This window comes from Amphiprion ocellaris, chromosome 19, assembly GCF_022539595.1.
Source record: "Amphiprion ocellaris isolate individual 3 ecotype Okinawa chromosome 19, ASM2253959v1, whole genome shotgun sequence".
In the NCBI taxonomy this organism is placed as follows: Eukaryota; Metazoa; Chordata; class Actinopteri; family Pomacentridae; genus Amphiprion; species Amphiprion ocellaris.
In genome coordinates this window covers 32,547,438-32,569,737 of record NC_072784.1, presented here as the reverse complement: position 1 = coordinate 32,569,737, position 22,300 = coordinate 32,547,438, and the positions used below count along the sequence as shown (strand labels likewise).

Genomic DNA, 22,300 nt, shown 5'->3' with positions numbered 1-22,300 from the left:
CAGATGACCACGGTTTGACCTTGAAGTGCAAATTTAAAAACTGAAAATAATCAACTTGGAGTATAATAATAATAATAAATGGACCAGTAAATAAGTTATACATAAATAAAACAGATGTCGTGGTCGTGTTTTCATTCGTGCCAACAGAATGAAATCTGGCACTTGTTTTGTGTTTGAAAATGAATTGTAATAATTTTAACTTCCCATCAGGCAGACGCTGGACGCCCGTGTGACGTCATTTTAATGCGCAGCTGCAGGTCCTGTGTGTGCTGCAATTCAGCGTGTGTCCAGGTCGGTCGTCCTGTCCGGTGACCCCTCCGGTGTCCCAACATGTCCCGGTGTCTGGCTCTGGCTCGGTTCGCTCTCGGTTCCGCTCAGAGGACCAGCGGTCGGCTCGCGCCATGTGCACGAGGACTGTGCAGCCAAAATGTCGTCTTGCGCCCCCTGTCCGGAGGTAAGCTAGTTCTGTTAGCCTGGTTAGCCTAAGCTAGTTCAGTTAGCCCGGTTAGCCTAAGCTAGTTCTGTTAGCAGGGTTAGCCTAAGCTAGTTCTGTAAGTCCGGTTAGCCCCAGTTATTCCGGTTAGCCCAGTTACCCCTGCTAGCCTGGTTAGCCTAAGCTTGTTCTGTTAGCCCGGTTAGCCTAAGGTAGTTCTGTTAGTCCGGTTAGCCTAGGCTAGTTCTGTTAGTCCGGTTAGCACCAGTTACCCCTGCTAGCCTGGTTAGCCTGAGCTAGTTGTTAGCCCGGTTAGCCTAAGGTAGTTCTGTTAGTCCGGTTAGCCCCAGTTAGTCCGGTTAGCCCAGTTACCCCTGCTAGCCTGGTTAGCCTAAGCTAGTTCTGTTAGCCTGGTTAGCCCAGCCGGCTAGTTACCAAACACTCATGTAAACAGTGCCGAGGCTAACTCCTGCTAGCAGCCCTCAGGTTAATGCAGTGAGCTGTCAGGGAAGACACAAAACATCTGCGGATGCGTTTAACTCCATTAGTTCATTACCCAACCTCAGTTAGCCATATGACATCTATAACTCTATTACCATATGATATATATATATATATAAAAAAAAAACCATAACTAACTCTACCCATTACCATATGACATATATATATATATATATATATATATATATATATATATATATATATATATATATATAAACCATAACTAACTCTACCCATTACCATATGACATCTATAACCATAACTCTAACCATAACTAGCCATATGACCCTCTGGACCAAAGACAGCACGTTGACACTCAGCCAACCCAGAAGTCTTTACAGAACCTGATCCAGTGTTTTCTGTGTAAACTTGTCTTCACTGCCATTTTACACCTTGTATAAAATGTTCATCCACATTTGCACCAGTATGTTACTAAGTTTGTGTTTTCATTCTATTTTATCCTTACTATTCTGCTTGCTCTACACACACACGTGCGTGTGTATATATACACACACTGCCATTCAAAAGTTTGGGATCACTTAGAAATGTCTTTATTTTTGACTAGAAAGCATTTTTTTTTCAATGAAAATAACATGAATCATAAATCCAGTCTAGACATTGTTAATGCGGTAGTGTATATATATATATATATATATATATATATATATATATATATATATATATATATATATACTATATATATATAATATATATTTTTTTTTTTTCCTTTTGTTTTATTTGATGTTACTTTATCTTTAATGTCTTTTTTCTACTCACTTTCTTATTGCACAGCCGGCTCTACGGGCCTTTTTATTGCCCCCTGGGGACTAATAAAGTTTTCTGAATCTTTATAAAGGCTCAGCTCATCATCCACATTAACATCCCAGTGAGTTCAGGCCAGTAAGACCAGTTGTTCTCTAAGTGTGTGCCTTCGGATTAGTCTTATTTCTATGATTTATTATTATTTGTGATCATACGTAAAGGTGTGCCTTTATAATACTTGTTCTAGGGCTGGGCGATAAATCGATTTTACCGATTAATTCGAGTTTGTACTTAATGGCGATTTGTTTTAATGAAAATCGATTTTCTCATCAACATCCGCCACCAACGCCTTCCCGCTGGGCTCCCGTAGTTCAGAGTGCGCCCCCCCCTCCCCCCGCGCTTGATACACAAACAACATGGCGGCGAGCGGTGCAGATCTAAAGGCGCGTGTCCACTAGATGCTATTTCCCCGCACGGCAACGCACCGCATCTGAAAAGCTCACGGACGGCGGGCGGTCACTAGCGGACCACAACATAGTCACATGACAGTACTGACCAACCCCAGGCCGCTACGTGGTCACATGACCGAGCTTTCAGCTGGACAGTCCTGCAGATATGTAGGATAAACAGCGGCTCGGCCACAAATTTTCCCCTTTATTTCAAAAAACACGTCAGCGAAAAGTGTTTCTGAAAGCATTTGAGGTGAGAAATAATCTGTGCAGCAGCTGAATCTGTCCTTGTTTTAGGTCACTGACGCCTAGTTTAGAAGTTGGAGGACAGTTTCACGATGTGTGGAATCTCCGCACGCCGCATCTAATTTGCATAAAGTAGAACAGTGGTTCCCAACCTGGGGTCCACTTTGTCTGCTCTGAGGCTGTGATGTTATATAAAATAGATTTTTACATTCTGGATAAAATCAGAGTAACAGACTCGCTGTGTCATCACAAGTCTACCTATAAAACATTTTAAAAACACATTTATTTGGTCTTTCTTCAGGTTGGCTCTAGTTCATCCCGATTCATTAGTTTGTGTTACAGTTAGAAAATTACTGACGGAAACGGTGTCTGAAAAACGCAAAACCGCTGCAAACAGCGAAGAGACACAAATATTCAACAAATTTACTGCAGCCAGCAACTGACTCCTGCTGGTCATACTACAACTCTTGGTTTAATATTAAATATTTTTTCTTATAATTGTGAGGAATTTTTTAGTTAAAAAAAAGAAAAAAAAAAAAAAGAAAAATCAATAACTTAACTCTTATGCATTGTAGTGTCAACAAATTTACTGCAGCCATAAACTCTCTCCTCCTCGTCATAGTACAACTCTTGAACTCTTGGTTTGATATAAAATATTTTTTTTTGTAATTTTAGGAAATTTTCTATTAGTAATACAATTCAGTAACTTCCCTCTTATGTTTTGTAGTGTACTTATGTGATGGTGGTGGGTGGGGCGCTGGGGCTGGGTGCAGCTTATAGGAGGGGCTCCAAGCCACACAGGTTAGGAACCACTGAAGTAGAAGTCAGTCTACTTTATGCAAATGAGCTGCAGCCCTCTCCAGGTAAACACACCTGATCACAGCGGGAAATGCACCGCAACCGGACCAGCATGCCACATGCAGCGCATTTCCAGCTGCGATCCGGTGTGTTTACCTGGAGAGGGCTGCAGCTTATTTGCATAGAGTAGACTGGACTCCGGGGTGCTGAGAATAGGTAGGGGGTAAAAAAAAAAAAAAAATCGGATAAATCGTGAATCGGGATTGTTTGTGAAAAAATTGGAGATTTTTTTTTTAGGCCATATCGCCCAGCCCTAACTTGTTCTCATACATTTTATTGAATACCAATTTGGGTGACCAGTGCTTTGATGTGAATCAGAATCCACTTTATGGTCTACGTGTGTTTACACATGCACTGGATTTAACTTAAAATGTTCACATGAAAACTGTATTTAGAGAAAGACAACAGATTGAACAGTGTTAAACTGCTATGTACAGCTATAGAAATGTGTACAACAGCATATTTACTGTTTATTTTTGTGCAGTGACCAAAAGAAATGAAAAATGCATCCATTATTAGCAGTACATACAGGGTTAGTGACAGTTAACCACACCAGATCTGCTGTCTGCAGCCTGATGGTGAGTCATTTAATAAAACTATGAAGTGTGTTGTCATGGTTACATTAATGATTACTAAGGGTCCGAAAGCATCTGTGGGTTTAAGCTGTAGAGCTGCCTGCTGGTTTGATTTTAGCCCAAATATTTACTGAAAAACTCAGTAAGTGCAAACTAGTCAGTAGTGACAGTATCAGGTCAGGTTTATGTATTACCAACAGAATTATTATTGGAGATGATGACTGGAGGGAGACTTTAAAGGACGGACTGCCTGTCAACACATTTACTTTACTGGTGGCTGCAAAAAAAAAAGTTTTTATCTTGTTACTGGCCTTAAAGAGACCATTTTCTAACAGAAGACCAGTTTCTTGTTTTGTGTAAAATGCCCTCTGAAGTTCAGCTTCATAATTTTTGATCTGAAGTTTCAGTTTCTGACAAATCAAATGAGTCTTTGTTATATTAGGAGATTTCCCTTCTGCAAAACTCTGTCTGCTCACCAGTACTGTCTGTGGAAGCACAAAAATGAAATATGCCGAACTTAAAAAACAATAACTTTAGGAAATAGTGTTTTGAATCTGTCTTTCCATGCATTGTTTATTGTCTAGGTGGTTTTGAGCAGCATGTAGTTAATCATGAAAGTTGGTTTATGTTATTAAGAGAAAGGTACCTGAAAAAGGTTTTATTCCTCCTGTTTATGTGGTCCCACGGAGTGTAGTACTGCTGATAAATGCAGACCCTGTAAACCAATGAAAAGACAGTGTGCCTTGTGAAACCACCTCAGCATCTCCTCCTGTCCTCAGAACCGCCGGCTTTACAGCTGCAGAGGTGGAGCAGTCGTCCCAGGGTGTGGAGCTCTCAGAGGTCCTGCCTCGGCTTCAGCCAGCAGACCAGCTACAGCACCCAGGAGGCCGAGAAGGAGCCTGAAGAAGAGCCTCTTCACACCATCATCAGCGACACAGAGTCTGTACAAGGTGCAGAGAAGCTGCAGAGATGAGTCTCTGTAGACATTCAGGCGTTGCTGCTGGGTTCATACTAACCTACATGTTGTTCTTCTGATCTTTCCAGGTAGCTCCTCCAAACATGAGTTTCAGGCTGAAACTAAAAAGCTGCTGGACATCGTTGCCAGATCTCTGTACTCTGAGAAAGAGGTAAAAGTTGGTGTGAAACAAGCTTCCAAACTGAAATCTTCTTCTCTGTTTCTGATTCCTGGTTGTTTTTCATCCTGACAGGTTTTCATTAGAGAGCTGATCTCTAATGGCAGCGATGCTCTGGAAAAGCTGCGTCACAAACTGATCACAGCAGGAGGAGAAATGGCTCCGATGGAGATCCACCTGCAGAGCGACGCTGCCAAGGGAACCTTTACTATCCAGGTCTGTCTGGGATTCTGAGCTGATTAGTTAGAAAAGCTTTAACCCTGCAGAGACTGAAAGGAACGGAACTATCGGCTTTGCTTTCATAGGTTTCCTCCTCTGTTGAATGATGCCCACAGAGTTCAGCATGTTTGTCTCCACTTGTGTCTTAGATAGCCCAGCATCACAGTGTCACCTTTGCAGTTATATCCAAAGAATGAAGCACATACATCTTTTCTCTACATCTGGGAGATTTGGGATACAGCACAAAAGATATTTTAAAGACTGAGCAGCGCTGTAGAAACAGTTCTAATGAAGTGGTTTGATGTCATTTTGGGCATCAGACCAAGTTGTGCAGAAAATAAACCAAATTCTGTGTCAACTCAACTTAACTTTATTTATAAAACGCTTTAAACAGCAGCTGCTGAAACAAAGTGCTGTACAATAAACAAAGAATTAAAACATTAAAACAATAAATAAAACATAAATAAAACATACTCATATTAAGACAGCAGCACAATAAAACAGAAGCAGAGTCTCATGCTGTGTTAAAAGCCAGTGAATAAAAATAAGTTTTAAGTTTCATTTTAAAAACCAACAGTGAGGGAGCCTCTCTGATGTGAATAGGGAGATTATTCCACAATCTGAGAGCAGCAACAGAGAAGGCTCTATCTCCTCTGAGCTTCTGCTTAGACCTCGGAACCTCCAGAAGCAGCTGAACAGCTGATCTGAGGGTTCGTGAGGGGGCATGAGGACGGAGCAGCTCAGAGAGGTAGGGAGGGGCCAGACCATTTAAGGCTTTAAAAACAAATAAAAGATGAAAGAAAACCACATCATACCTCAGTGCAGTCTCATTCCTCCCTGTTTTATAAAACTATCCTTCTAAAAATGTAGATTTGTCTGGTTTCTCTGTTCTCCTACAGGACACTGGAGTTGGTATGAGCCAAGAGGAGCTGGTGGCCAACCTGGGTACTATCGCTCGCTCTGGTTCCAAGGTAAGAGCTCTCATGTTATTTTATTTAATTGTTTTTTTATTCTGTCTGTAGGTTCAAGTTTTCTACTATTCTCGACAACTCTACAGTTTCATTTATGAGACGATTTTATCCAAAGCTACATCCATCTGAGAGCAGATCCACCACCAGCAAGGATCTAGTCAGGAGAAAACAACCTGGATGAGATCCATAGAACTAGTTCTAGTGATAACAGAACCATGTTGTCTACAGGAAGTCTGTCAAGTTAAAGGTGTTCAGTGAAGATCTGGTTTTTAGTCTTTTCTTAAAGACTGAACAGAGTTTGGTAACTGGTTCCACCACCGGGAACCACAGAGGAGAAGAGTCCAGCTCTGGACCAGCCCTGGTGTTGTTGGATCAGGAACCTTTGGTTGGAAGGAGGGAGTGTAGACCTGGATGAGAGCGTTCAGGGAGGAGGGAGATGTTTTCAGTGTATTTTAGAATGAAAGTGTCAGAGTTTTGGACTTTATGCAGGCAGCAACTGGACGCCAGTGAAGCAATCTGGACAGAGAGGTGACATGAGATGTTTGTGGTTGGTTGAAAACCAGACGTGCTGCTGTGTTCTGGATCATCTGCAGAGGTTTGACCTGCATGAAAGGAGCTGCAGTTGCCTGTTAGATATTAGAGAGCTGGACCAGGAGTGGAGCTGCAGGTTCAGTCAGGAAGGGTCTGATCTTCCTGATGTTCTACAGGACTAACCGACAGCAGAGGACACATGAACGTTTATTGTTGTGTATCCACACCTGTACATATGATGTATGAAGGTTGATCATAGAGTTAGGATGATGTGTGCAGTGCACGTGAATGAAGCATGCACGCAACATGTGTGACTGTGATGCGGTGCTTTTAACAGCAGGACCACGTGTCTTTGAGACGGCTGGTAGACCTTCATCTGCTTCTACTCCAACTTTAACTGGAGCAGAGAAGAAAACTTCAGTTTTTGTGTCAGAATGCAGCCGAGACGAGACGGCTTTAATGTCGAGGATCATCAGAGGCTCTGCAGCTGAAACCCAGAAAAGAACTGTTAGTTTATAAACCAGACCAGAAGTGTCCGGTCTGAAGCAGCTTCACACTGCAGCAGGAACCAGTCGTCCACACTGGGACATCCTGAGGTGTCTGAGGGAGAACATCCAGAGGAGGCACCTGAACTGTGGTGAGATGATGTGAGCTGGTCACAGAACTGCCGTCAGGTTTTGTGGCTTCATCACGCTCTCTTCGCTCTCCTCTCCAGATTTAGCTCCCTTTGACTTCATCTTCCCCCCCAAAATGAATTCGGGTTGAAGAGATTCACTGCAGATGTTGATTTACTAAAGAAATGTGAAACTCTGGTCTTTTGAGTTACTCCCTACACATGCTGCACGCCAGCCTCGTGCAGCCATGAAGCTTTATTAAAGATATTTTTTGGCCTTTTATTGATGGGACAGCATTGAGAGAGAGACAAGAAAGTAGGGGAAGGACCTGGAGCAAAGGGCCATGAGCTGGATTTGAACCCATGACTGCTGCGTCTGGGACTACAGCCCTGTTTATGGGTTGCCTCTCAGCCTGTTGAGCTTCCAGATCATGAAGCTTTTTAATCAACCCTCATTTCTTGACTGTGACTCTATCTCCCTGACCTGCAGGCGTTCTTGGATGCGCTGCAGAACCAGGCCGAGGCCAGCAGCACCATCATCGGTCAGTTTGGAGTCGGGTTCTACTCTGCCTTCATGGTGGCCGACTGTGTGGACGTCTACTCCCGCTCCGCTGAGCCCGGTGCTCCCGGATACAAGTGGTCCTCAGACGGGTGAGAGAAAATACGTATTTATCATGAGGGGGATGAGGTAAACATGGTGGGATTGTTTCTAGACCAAGAGCTGCATTCACACACAACCAACAGATCGTCAAACATCTTGTCATTGACTCCCTCAGCTCTGGGGTTTTTGAGATTGCTGAAGCCAGCGGCGTCCAACAGGGGACAAAGATAGTGCTGCACCTCAAAGAAGACTGCAAGGAGTTTTCCTCCGAGGACAGAGTTAAAGGTACGTTGGATCAACGCCGACTGCAGCGAGGAAACACATTAACGCATCAATAACTCTTATTTCTGTTTCAGAGGTTGTGACAAAATACAGTAACTTTGTGAGCTTCCCGATCTTCCTGAATGGACGGAGACTCAACACCCTACAGGTGAGATTCTCTGGTTCTGCTGCTCAGGAAACTCACAAAATACAGGCTTTAATATCTGAGACCTATAAATCATATAGTATAACATACAGGGCTATGATCTATAGGTTTAATGGACCAGTGCTGCCCCTCAGTTCTGTATTACACAACTAATACACTGCAATACCACACAGTAAATAATAAGACAAGTAAACTGTATTTGTTCTAGGAGCTTCAGTAGAAATCAGCTAGACTTCTCTTGTAGTTTCCTACAAGAGAATTCCAGCTGATGGTGGTTTCTTGAAGACATTTTACCTCTCATCTTGGGTGAGAGGTGAAACGTCTTCAAGGAACCACTGATAAGTCCAGCTGGTTTCTACTGAAGCTCCTACGACGACCAGGACTGAGGATCTACACAGACATAAACTGTATTTGATGTATTCAGTTTGACTTAATTTAGTGTCATAGTGTAGATAAAATATTCTCAACATTTAGAATAAATTTCAACTAAGAAAGATGTTCTAAAATAAGTATAAATATTTCTGTTGCTAGCATGCTAATAGTGTGCTTCTACACGGAATCTGAAATCTAAGCATGTTGACCATTATTCATGTAGTCTGAGGTGAAAACAGGTCAACGTCCTACGTCAACGTCCTACACACATGTCTACATTTTAATTTCTTTTTAATAATTGTTAAAGGCCTTGTGGATGATGGAGCCGAAGGAGATCAGTGACTGGCAGCATGAGGAGTTCTACCGCTACGTAGCTCAGGCTTACGACCGGCCGCGCTACACGCTGCACTACCGCGCCGACGCTCCGCTCAACATCCGGAGCATCTTCTATGTCCCCGATGCGGTGAGGAGGGTCACACTCAGTGGTGAACTTTATTTCAGCTCTGAAGGTCTTCATTTAGGAATCAGACCCAGACCTGGCTCAGGCCTGTCAGTGGATGCATGTTCATTCTTCAGTGGTAGTCAGTAATATCAAGTTGAGTTCATATTCTTGCATGATGAAGGAATTTATGTGTCAACAGAAGCCGAGCATGTTTGACGTGAGCAGGGAGATGGGTTCCAGTGTGGCTCTGTACAGCAGGAAGGTTCTGATCCAGACCAAAGCCACCGACATCCTGCCCAAGTGGCTTCGCTTCCTCCGAGGTCCGCATCCGCCCAGCCTGGTTTTACATGCATGACTTTATATTTTCTGTTCTTTTTGTGTTCTGAACCAAACGTGTGTTTGTGTGAAGGTGTGGTGGACAGCGAGGACATCCCACTGAACCTGAGCAGAGAGCTGCTGCAGGAGAGCGCCCTCATCAGGTACAGCACCAGGATAGCACTCTGGACTGAAGCTCACCACATCTGTTTTCTTAAACTCTAGGAGTCCCTAAAGTCTGGACATATAAGAAATCTCATTAAGTATGGTGTTTTTACTTCTACAGATTAAATATGGCTTTGTTTAAAGAAGAAAGAGTTGAACCGGTACTGATCAGTGGACGTTACAGTTAGTAGGGTTAGTGGGGTTAGAGTTAGTAGGGTTAAGGTTAGTAGGTTTAGTAGGGTTAGGGGGGGTTAGTAGGGTTAACAGACTTAACAGAGTTAGTAGGGTCAGTGTTAGTGAGGTTAGTAGGGTTAGGGTCAGGGAAGTTATTTTTTGAGACTAGCATGAATTTTATCCGTGACCAATCCTGTAGATTGGGCTGATACATTTGGTCGTCCAGAAGGGTTTGTCTGTGACGCTGCCCGTTTATTTGAACTCTTTAACCACTTTCACCAAAGCCAAGGGGAATCCTCTTAGGATGACAACATTAAATTCATCTGCTATCATCCATATGTCCATCCTTCACGTCCACTGACCAGTACCAGTCCAACTCTTCCTTCTTTAAGCAAAGCCACATTTAATCTGTGGAGGCAAAACAATAATCATTAATGAGATTTCTAATGTGTCCAGACTTTCGGGACTTCCTGTAGATTGTTAACATCTTCCATTTTTAAACTGATCACTGTTACAAAGTCACTGTTCATGTTCCTAATGTGAACTTCCTAAAAGCATCTGTACACGTTTGAGTCAGAATCAGTTCCAAGCAGAATCATTGCTGTTTGCAGGAATATTGAAAATTAATTTATATATTAACATGTTCACCTCAACGTTTGGATCTTTGGTCATGTAATAGCATAGATAACTGACTTCAGAACAGTGTTTAAATGAACTGAAATCAGCCTGAGATGTTCCCTTTAAATCCTAACTTCAGTTCTTTACTTCAGTACGTCAGATACAGTCACCTCTCTTTCCTGTATATTTTTCACATTACAGAACATGTAGTACCTCTTCAGTAATGTTGAGCCTGTGTGGTAGCTGCTGGAAGGATCACTGACGTATTTATCTGTCGGTGTCCAGAAAGCTCCGTGATGTTCTTCAGCAGAGGGTGATCCGCTTCCTGCTGGACCAGAGCAAGAAGGAACCGGAGAAGTACAACAAATTCTTTGAAGACTACGGCCTCTTCATGAGGGAAGGCATCGTCACCACGCAGGAACAAGACGTCAAGGTGAGCACTCTTCCTTTTTAAGGCTCAAAAAATGTGGAAAAATGTCAGAGAAGAGTTTCCAGCCGCCGTCCGTCTTCACACTGCCTCTCTGCAGGAGGACATTGCCAAGCTGCTGAGGTTCGAGTCGTCTGCTTTGCCGGCGGGTCAGCAGACGAATCTGATGGAGTACGGCTCCCGCATGAAGGCCGGCACTCGGAACATCTACTACCTGTGTGCCCCCAACCGACACCTGGCCGAGCACTCGCCCTACTACGAGGCCATGAAGCAGAAAGACATGGAGGTAAGACTGGTCACATGAAGACGACATGTAGGCCAGTGGTCCCCGGGCCGCGGGTCCTTTGGTCCCGGGCTGTGGGTCATTTGGTCCCGGGCTGCAGGTCCTTTGGTCCCGGGTCGTGGGTCATTCGATACTGGGCCGTGGGTCATTCGGTACCGGGTTGCAGGTCATTTGGTACCGGGCCGCGCAGAGAGAATAAAAACGTATTATTTTTTATCTTAGTTCCTGCGGAGTCTACATGGTGTTTTATTTTGAAAAATGACTAGATCGTCTTCCCGTCTGTCTCTGCTTGTTTCCTGCACTTGATTCTGTCGGTTTTCGTGTCCGACCGTTAAATAAACCTGTCAGTCTAACCTCTGCCAAAATGAATAAAAAACGTCTGGAGAGTTTCTTTAAACAGAGGGAGACGCTGAGACAGAAGTAAAAAATAAATACATATTTATCAATAAAAAGTAATTTTATTAATTTAGGACACTTTTTAAAATAAAAAAACCTGATTATTATTTGTTATGTCTGCGATATCCTGCTTCAAACCGGTCTGTCATGCAACAAAGGTTGGAGACTGCTGATGTAGTCCTCAGAACAAGATGAAACCACCAGGGGTCGACCGGTTATCAGCCTGGATCCTATATCTAGTCTGAAATCTGTATCGTTTGTTTTTAACCCACTACTGATGACATACATCTATCTAGAATCTGCTGCTTTAACCATAGACGGAAAGAGGAATCTGCATCAGAGCTAATGGACTACAGCACTGTTAGCTTAGCATCACCGCAGGATGAATGTTGGATAGTTCTCCTCCAATTAAAAACAAATAAACTTAATTAGGCAAAAACATTTTGACTGTAGAGTATATCCAGACATGGATCTCTAATAATCAGTATCATTCAGTGCTGATTCATGTTCTACAGAAGATAAACAACATAAACACACAGTGGAACGTCCCGAACTGTTCTTTTCTGTGTTTGGTGGTTTGTTTTAGTGTTTCTGAACCTTACAGGGTTTTGTTGCTGATAAACCTCTAAAACAGATCCAGTATGAAGCTAAATGTTTGTGTTCAGGTGCTGTTCTGCTACGAGCAGTTTGACGAGCTGACGCTGCTCCACCTCAGAGAGTTTGACAAGAAGAAGCTGATCTCAGTGGAGACGGACATTGTGGTGGATCACTACAAGGAGGAGAAGTTTGAAGACAGCAAACCAGGTCTGTCTCTTCCTCTGCCTCCTTCAGCCGAACACCTCGTCTGTGATCTGACCGTTTCCTGTTTGCAGCGTCGGAGCGTCTGAGTCAGGAGGAGGCTGATGACCTGATGTCCTGGATGAAGACCAGTCTGGGTCCCCGAGTCACCAACATAAAGGTAAGAAAAAGATTTAGTGTTTCTGTGTTTCTGTTTGGACTGACTCAGCTCAGGTGTATAAATCTGACTGATCCAGACTTTCTCCGTATGAGTCGACTCGACTAAACCTGAACTTCCAGTCAGAGACGTCAGGGAGCATGAAGGAGTTTCTGTAACTCAGAGTCTCTGTTTGTGTTCTGCTGTTTTACTGCCCAGCTGCACGGAATAAATAAATCTAAACAGTAAAGAGTGCTGCAGGAATGTTGCTAGAAAACTGTTGATCGTGTGTTAATATATTTATGTTATTGATCACTGACAGCTGATTATTGATCACTGAAAGCTGATTATTGATCAGTGCAGCTGATTATTGATCACTGAAAGCTGCACATCAGAGCTGTTGAACTTTAAACTTCATATAGTTAAACATGATGCTGTTTTAAGAACATTTAGGTCTAAGAATGTCTCAGAATGCAGGAAATCACTTCAATATTTGGACAAATCAAAGTGATTTAATGTCACTGATTGAATATTCTCAGTAATAAATACCAACAGATGATCAATTTTCTAATCAGGGATCTATCAGACCATAAAAACATATTTATGGGATTTCTGCATCACCAGCCCAATACATGCAGGTTTCCATGGCAACAGGATGCATCCAGTGTGTGATGCTGTAACGGCTTCATTTAGCGGTTTTGGTAAAGTTCAGATCAGCAGAAACATCTGGCTAAACCCGAATCTGAACAGAACCTGGACCAGTCTAGCTCTACAGCATCAGTTACCATGTAGATCTACCTCTAGCATCAGTTACCATGGAGATCTAGCTCCACAGCATCAGTTACCATGGGGATCTAGCTCCACAGCATCTGTTACCATGGAGAGCTAGCTTCACAGCATCAGTTACCGTGGAGATCCAGCTCTAGCATCAGTTACCATGGAGATCCAGCTCTAGCACAGGCATGGCAATTTTCCGCCGTTCCGCGGAAATCCGCCATTTTAATTTTCAAATTGATCATTTCTGTGAATCGTCCAAATCCGTTGAGAAAATTTTAGGGGGGGTGAGGTATGTTTTTGTTACTTTTGCCCCCGGTTTTTGAGAAGCGCTCGGCGTTTCTCCAACAGCGTAACAGACAAAGAACCAGTCTAGCTCCTGCTGCATTGTAAAAGGCCTTGCGATTGGTCGAAATTGGTTGGCTGCCAACGATTGGACCAATCAAATTGCTCGATGCATTCTTTTGTTACAATTCATGGCGGCATGTTCGTGTTGGAATTTTGAGCTATTGGGATTGTTTTCGGTGGAATCATGAGGTTTTTATCGAAAGATCAAGAGTCATCGGTGCTAAAAATAGATAAAAGTGTCAAAAACAAGTTCCGATGGAATTGGCTTGAGAGAAAAGTCATTTGAGTCATTTAACAAAACATTGGGTGTTTGACTCATGACTCGGGGCAAAATGAATCCCTGATAGTGTTTAAAGAGTGTTCTGGAAATGTAAAGAAAACTGACACAGCTGACTCCATAGAGGAAACTGTGACATTAGAAGTGACTTTGTGACCAGTGTAGAACTCCAGTGTAAATAGTGTTAAAAGACCTATAGAACTGTAAAAATTGTAGGACTAAATGCAGTGAGACAACATTGAAGAAAAAGTAAGTTAACTTTTCATTAAATTAACTTATTCATTGCAATCTAGTCTTCTGTAATTCTATGCATGTTTTTCATTCTAAATCACCTCTATTTTACTGAAAACCTCTCGGCTTCAGGGGGGCTGTGCCCCCCTGGACCCCCCCTGAAGATTGTATACCGAACATTTTCAGCTGAAATCAAAATTTGCTGTTGCCATGTCTGCTAGCATCAGTTACCATGGAGATCTAGCTCTAGCATCAGTTACCATGGAGATCTAGCTCTAGCGTTGGTTACCATGGAGATCTAGCTCTAGCATCAGTTACCGTGGAGATCTAGCTCTAGCATCAGTTACCATGGAGATCTAGCTCTAGCATCAGTTAACATGGAGTTATTTTTTTGAATTGGTAGATGAACTAGGGAAGAATTTCAATGATAGGGAAGTGGATATTGTACCTGTGAATGTTACAGAGGGACCTTTTGATCTGTCCCTCACAAATGTTATAGAAGTGAGTAAAATAATTGGATTCTTAAAAAGCTCAAAATGTAAGGACAACTACCAGCTGGACACCTTGTTTATTAAAAAACATTGTGATTTCCTTGTTCCACCTATTACTCACCTAATTAATCTATTACTCACACAAAGTCTTTTTCCCAGTGTATGGAAACAAGCAATTATCACTCCAATTTTCAAGTCTGGAAATCGCCATGAAGCCTGTAATTATAGGCCTGTAAGTATTCTGCCTGAATTGTCCAAGATTGCTGAGAAGGTTACAGCCCAACAACTGACATCCTACCTCGACACTAGTAACTTATGCTTCCATGCAGTGCAGTTTGGCTTTCGGCCCAATCACTCCACTGAAACAGCTAAGCTGTATTTAATAGAGCAGATAAAATCTCAATTAGATAAAGGAGGTGTGGTTGGTGCTGTTTTTTTAGACCTCAGAAAAGCCTTTGATACAGTTAATCGCAAAGTTCTTATATCAAAACTCTCAAAATTCAATTTTTCTCCTGGAGCACTACAATGGATGTTTTCATATCTTTCTGACAGATCACAGTGTGTCAAAGTTAACAGCTCTCTGTCAGACAATGCCATCTGCTCCATGGGTGTCCCCCAAGGTTCTGTGTTAGGCCCTCTGTTATTCAGTCTTTACGTCAATGTCTTTCTGCAGATGTACCATGGTGTAGATCTACAAATGTATGCTGATGACACAGTCATTTATACTTGTGCAAAAACTGCTGAGTTACTGGCTGAGACACTAACGAATGCTTTGGGAAAGATTACAGAGTGGCTTGATCAGTCATGTCTCAACCTCAACGTTATCAAAACAAAAGGGATGTTTTTCTCCAAAACAAAGCAGTCTGTCAGCGCTGACATTTTAATTAGGACTGAAAAAATAGAAATTGTAAGTTTAAATATCTTGGCGTAATGCTGGATTCAAATTTAAATTTTAAGTCACATCAAAAACCTTGTATGAACTATGAAATATAATCTGATAAACTTTCGGCATATTAGAGGCTGTCTATCTGTGGATGCTGCAAAGACCTTCATGCACGCTATGATCCTGTCCCACATGTATGATCCTACAGCACATATATGATCCTGTCCCGCATGTGTGATCCTGTCCCACATGTATGATCCTGTCCCACACGTATTATTCTGTCCCACATGTATGGTCCTGTCCCACATGTGTGATCCTGTCCCACACGTATGATCCTGTCCCACACGTATGATCCTGTCCGACGTATGATCCTGTCCCACACGTATGATCCTGTCCCACACGTATGATCCTGTAGCACATGTATGATCCTGTCCCACACGTATGATCCTGTCCCACACGTATGATCCTGTAGCACATGTATGATCCTGTCCCACATGTATGATCCTGTCCCACATGTCATATTGTATCATATGTTGGGGACAAGCTGGGCAGACAGTCATCAAACCGCTGGAGTCTCTTTACAGACAGACTTTGAAAATCCTGGACAAAAAATCAATGCAATACCACCATTGCAGGATTTTAGATAAGCATCATCTTCTGAGCTTTGAAAATTTAAAATTATTTTCAAATATGTCTTGTTTTTAAAATTTTAAATGGTTTGGCCCCTCCTCCGCTGCGCCAGTTCGTTCAGTATCGCTCGGCACAATCTATAAAATCCATGAGGATATCTTCCACCACTGACTGTTCAATTCCTTTTCGACGCACCACCTTTGGACAGTCAGCTTTTTCTGTAAAAGCTACAACTCAGTGGAACTCCCTGCTTGATGATATTAAGAACTGTACTTCTATCAGCAGTTTTAAAAACAAACTGAAAAACTTGCTAAAGAACACTCAGAACTGCAACCTTTCATGTCCTTTTAATTGGTATTTGTGTGTGACTGTGTGTACATGTGTGCTTTTAAGAGTGTGTGTGTGTGTAATGTTTTGTTTCACTGTGTCATGTACTTTTTTGTAACATTTTAATGTTTTGTTGTTTTTATTGTGACCTGCCAAGGGACTGCAGATGGAAATTAACTCAAAGCTAACTCTGGTGCAATACATCAAATGTAAACATTTATGTTTAATATTGTACATGGTCCCTTTTTAAATAAACTGATAATAATAATAATAATAATAATAATAATAATCTAGCTCCACAGCATCAGTTACCATGGAGATCTAGCTCCACAGCATCCGTTACCATGGAGATCTAGCTCCACAGCATCCGTTACCATGGAGATCTAGCTCCACAGCATCCGTTACCATGGAGGTCTAGCTCTAGCATCAGTTACCATGGATATATAGCTCCACAGCATCCGTTGCCATGGAGATCTAGCTCCACAGCATCAGTTACCATGGAGATGTAGCAGGTTAACTAACATACCTGCTGACTCTGATGTCACTCCGTAGTTCATCCTTCTGGAATATTTCAATCTTTATTTCCAGTTTTGTCGCTCTACTGTCCTGAAATATAGTTTAGTCGTTTCTCGTCGTGACGTCCTCAGCCTGGTTTCCTGTTACTGACAACAAATCAACTCAGTAAAGAAGATAAACTGAAAACTTCCCCAGCTGTTCTCACGTTTGGTTCCTGTCGACAAACATGCTTGAAGTGACGTGTTCCAGACGTGTTGGATGACGTTTTCCCGTCTGACTCTCAGCTGACTCCTCGTCTGGACACCCACCCAGCCATGATCACGGTGCTGGAAATGGGGGCTGCTCGCCACTTCCTGCGAACCCAGCAGCTGGCCCGGACCGCCGAGGAGAGAGCCCAGATCCTGCAGCCCACGCTAGAGATCAACGCAGGGTGAGGAGCTGGAGGACAGATTGTTCTGGAACAGATCCACTAAACACTGTCTGGGTTTGAGTCTCACTGTTTTTCCGTCTCACAGACACGATCTGATCAAGAAGCTGCACCAGCTGAAGGACTCTGACTCTGAACTGGCCGGATTGTTGCTGGAACAGGTACAGTGTCGCAGGATTCACTTCATCTTCTGTTTTCTCACTTTATTTGCTCTTCCTCTCATTTTCTGTTGATACAAACTCACAACTTCCTTCATGAAGAAGTTTCTACTGAAACTCAGTGTATGTCAGAACACACTGTTTAATCCCACTTCAACACGACAGCATCAGAGAAATGTTCAGGTAGCAGCTTTTAATGAGAATGGAACTGTTTCTGTCTCAGCAGCTCAGAGATTTTATCAATGTTTAGTTTCTGAGAGTTCAGGTGACTGAACTTCTTCTTCTTTGAACTGGACCTTTACCAGCAGCCGGCCTTCATGTGTCCATCAGCTCTGATTTTACTCTCAGATTAGCTGAGGACCAGTCGTCTCTGAGAATTTATCATCATTTATATCAGAGGATCTCTGTGGTCGACTTCCAGCATTACTCCCTTTAGTAACCCAGTATTAATGTGATTAGAGATCAATATTTGGAACGTTTCGCGGTCTCTCTGTTCAGGCAGCTCATCTTCTTAGTTTTTTACAGGACATGTATCTGTGAAATGATTTGCTGACTGGTTCTTTATTTGCGTTACAGATCTATGACAACGCCATGATCGCTGCAGGCTTAAACGACGATCCCCGACCCATGATTTCCCGCCTCAACGATCTCCTGACCAAAGCTCTGGAGAAGCACTGAGAGCTGCTGCAGACAGACTCTGTTCTGGTGACGGTGGCCTGAAGGTCTGACGAAGCCAAAGAGCTGCAGTTAGTGAAGAACGCTGCAGACCTTCGTTTATCTGAAGCCATAAATTCACCTTCTTCCCCTCTGGAGTCCTTCAGTACACGGCTTAAAAAGGAAAACATGGAATGAAGTGTGTTCAGCACTATTTCATCAGGAAGTTCGGTCCACGCTAACATCAGGTAGAAGACTGTCTGCTCATGAAGGTTCCTCCTGTTCATTCATTTCACTTCACGCTCCCATCAGGCGTAGACATGTGAAAAACAACATTTAGTTTCAGACCTGTAGTCCGGCTCAGCCAGCTCCTGAAAACATCGGTTCTGATCTCTACAAAGTTTTCTGATTCCTGTTGAAACAGCGAACAACAGATGAGTCCAGTGGATCGGAGGTTTGAAGCTGAAGAGATGTTTGTGCTGCAGTTAGAAATGGAAAACACCAGAATGAAAATAGAACCATCGCTGTTCTGCTTTATTTTTCATCTTTGTTCTATTATTTCATACTTTATGTTCATTTTTGTGGTTTATTAGGAGCTAATAACCTGAAATGTGTCCATATTTACTGTCTTCATTCAGGTTTTGAGGAATTCAATGTGAAATTATTTTAAATTCTGTCTAAACATTTGTGGAGCTGCTGGTGGTTCCTGATATTAAAGCAAATAAGATTCATCCTCATGTTAAAAAAAAGAGGTAAATCCAGAACTTCTTGAAAATACAGTTTACTGCATTTCAAAGAAACATCTGAAAATCTGAGAGAAACCTCAGCTTCAGGACGTCTTCCTCCTGTGAGTCTCTGAACATTTAGAGACCGACAGACTGCAGTTAGAAGGAAACAGTTCCAGTGATTGTCAGTTTCTCTGCCAGCATCCCAGCACCGTCAGTTCATCTGAATCACATCAGACCTCCTGTCCAGGCTTCCTGCTCCTCCAGGTCTCACCTCCTGACTGTCCAACAGCATCAAATCCCAGATGAGGATCAGGAAAGCTTGTCTATGTTGGCCAAGAAGCGCTGGGCCCACCATTCATCCAGATCTATGGGCACAAAGGCTGGGAGGAGGGGAGGGTGAGGGGAGAAAGGAGTTTAAGAATCACTGGCATGAGATCAATTAAAAGTCTGCAGCCACGTCTTTGGTGTGTGAGGATGGAAAGGTGATAAAACCCTAGAAAACTATTGAAAAGATGAAATATGTGGAGTAAACTTAGTGTTTCTATGCCTGTCAATTACTGTCATACAATAAAATAAAGTAATAAAGGATTACATTTTAAAACCAATCAGGGTCATACAATTATTAAACATCTCATTACATCAATTTAAAAACACTCATTTCCATTTAACTCAGGCTCAGCTTTATTTTACAGTTCAGACCGGAAGTGTTATCCTGACATTATTACTTCTAACTTGACCCGAATGTATTTACAATAACGATCTATGCTGCCCTCCGGTGGCCACAGTGAGGAACTGCAGCACTACATTAAATTAACACTCGTCACTAATCAGCAGTATAGATCGTTATTAACATCAACGTTCTAAAGTCATTATTAGCTAAAATGCTACAGTCAACATCTGCATCGATCATCTTTGCTGAATGTTGTAAATTAAAATGTGTTTTAGTAAAAGTTTTCAGGAGGTGAGGCTGCTGTTCCTGCTAGACACATTCATGCTAACATCCAGACACACATTAGCATGCTAGCACTTTAAACTGTTTCTGAAACTGACCAATAAAATGTGAAGATGAGAAACAAACTGACAGAAATCATCAACAACCGCTGTTCTATTTTATTCCTAGTAGTTACTTCATTTAGAGACATTTAACAGATATTTCTACCGACTTTATTCTTGTAGATTTAGATTTACTGCAACACACATCTGTCAAGTCACTGCTACAATCGGGTACTAACTCATCCTGTAAAGCACTTTCAAAATAAAAGAGGAAAATAAAAATTTGAGGCTACACAATAATAGTGGTCCCTCACTACATTGCAGTTCACTGCCCTCGGTCTCGCTATATCGCGGATTTTTGGACGGTTTGGTTCCGCGGATGTTTCCTTATATCGCAGAATTTTTCAACATAGATGTTTTCTACAGAGCTTACTGTGGCAAGTTGCATTAAAACGCAACACTAGACAACATATATCTACTCTTCAAGAACACTATAATTACTTAGCACTTTTATTTTTGACAGGCTACAGTATAAATGTGGCAGGAAGTCATCAAACACACTATACTTCACACTCACGGTCCTGACAACATGACACTTAATCAAACTAACTAGGCCGACTAAACCACAACAACACAATAAAACATGAATACTAATAACACTGGAACACTAACATAAACCACAATAACATTTAAACCCCCAACACCCCGAACTCCCATAGTGCATTGCAGCACAACAGTTCAGTCATAGTGACCAGCGTACAGCGCTGGGCTCTGATTGGCTCAGCGACCGTAGTCAGTCTCCTCCGTCTCCCCTGAGTATAGCATATGGTATAATATAATATAATATAATATTATATTATATTATATTATATTATATTATATTATATTATATTATATTATATTATATTATATTATATTATATTATATTATATTATATTATATATGGTATAGCAGCATTCAGTATCTGGCCTGTCCGTCTCACACAGACGTCTGATCGCTGCATAGTGTTGCTCTGTGGTGATGTGAGGTGTGTGGGGAGGATTTATAAAGCCTTAACATATACATTAACAAGAAAAGCACTCAGAGAGTGCAATACTCCACCAAGACTGTTCATTCTCTGACCTGGTGCTGAACACAGGCGTGTGTTATGCATGTCTGCGTGAATCACGTGACCTAAATATGTAGCGGGACACATGTGATGGGAGTCAAACACCCCCACAATTTAATCAATCAATCAATTGTTCCTTGTATCAATTCCGGTAAGTCGGTAATGACAGATTTGTAGTAGGATCACATGATCGTCAGCAGGGAGCTGAGGCAGCGTTCACTTGTTGTCATGGTTACAGTGACGCAGTGCCAGCAGCTATACCTCGCAATGGGAAATCTTTAACCAAACCGTGGATCCAGACTATAAGCTGCATCACTGATAAAATCTAACCACTTGATCCTTGAGTCATTTCTGACCTTCACTGAAAATTTCATCCAGATCCGTTGGTCTGTTTTTGAGTAATGTTGCACAGGACAGACAGATTCACAGTGAAACGTAGCTGATCGTCACATAACTCCGCTGCGTTCCTTGGCGGAGTTATAATAAACTAAATATTCTAGTATGGGATTTGTGTGTGATTATGTTCATTTGCAGTTTCTTTATTTTGTTTATTATTTTTGTGTTTATTTATGTTGTGCCGGTAAGAGTGGTCCTGTGTTTGTTGTGCTGAGCGGTGAATAAAACCTGCAGAAAACTGTCCTGTCCTGCTGGGGATGTTTAGCATGGAAGACAGCAAAAGACATGAGCATAAAAATGCAAAATAATTGTAACTGGCCTGATCCACAGCCCTGGAGACGGGTGAGTCGACCAATATTTAATGGTTGCAATATGGTCCCTATATCGTGGATTTTCGTCTACCGCGGGAGGGTCTGGAACGTAACCCCCACGATAGACGAGGGACCACTGTAATAATAATAATAATAATAATAATAATAATAATAATAATAATAATAATAATAATAATAATAATAATAATAATAATAATAATAATAGGGCTGCACAGTGGCGTAGTGGTTAGCACTTTCGCCTTGCAGCGAGAAGATCCCTGGTTCGCATCCCGGCTTTCCCGGGATCTTTCTGCATGGAGTTTGCATGTTCTCCCTGTGCATGCGTGGGTTCTCTCCGGGTACTCCGGCTTCCTCCCACAGTCCAAAAATATGCTGAGGTTAATTGATTACTCTAAATTGCCCGTAGGTGTGAATGTGTGAGTGATTGTTTGTCTCTGTATGTAGCCCTGTGACAGACTGGTGACCTGTCTAGGGTGTCCCCTGCCTTCACCTGAGTCAGCTGGGATAGACTCCAGCCCCCCCGCGACCCTAGTGAGGATTAAGTGGTGTATAGATAATGGATGGATGGATAATAATAATAAT

At 42.2% G+C, this 22,300-nt stretch overlaps 1 protein-coding gene across 1 annotated transcript; it reads left to right on the top strand.

Annotated features, from left to right (window-relative positions):
* The first annotated feature begins 255 nt into the window (after positions 1 to 255).
* On the top strand, positions 256 to 19,494 carry trap1 (TNF receptor-associated protein 1). Its single transcript, XM_023291220.3, has 18 exons — positions 256 to 454; positions 4,604 to 4,774; positions 4,869 to 4,951; positions 5,033 to 5,173; positions 6,076 to 6,147; positions 7,782 to 7,942; positions 8,068 to 8,177; positions 8,249 to 8,322; positions 8,999 to 9,154; positions 9,333 to 9,453; positions 9,543 to 9,612; positions 10,691 to 10,838; positions 10,933 to 11,118; positions 12,177 to 12,315; positions 12,384 to 12,469; positions 17,207 to 17,352; positions 17,438 to 17,510; positions 18,084 to 19,494. The coding sequence occupies exons 1-18, from the start codon at positions 331 to 333 to the stop codon at positions 18,183 to 18,185; spliced, it is 2,163 nt and encodes a 720-aa protein (XP_023146988.1). The 5' UTR covers positions 256 to 330; the 3' UTR covers positions 18,186 to 19,494.
* The last annotated feature ends 2,806 nt before the right edge of the window (positions 19,495 to 22,300 follow it).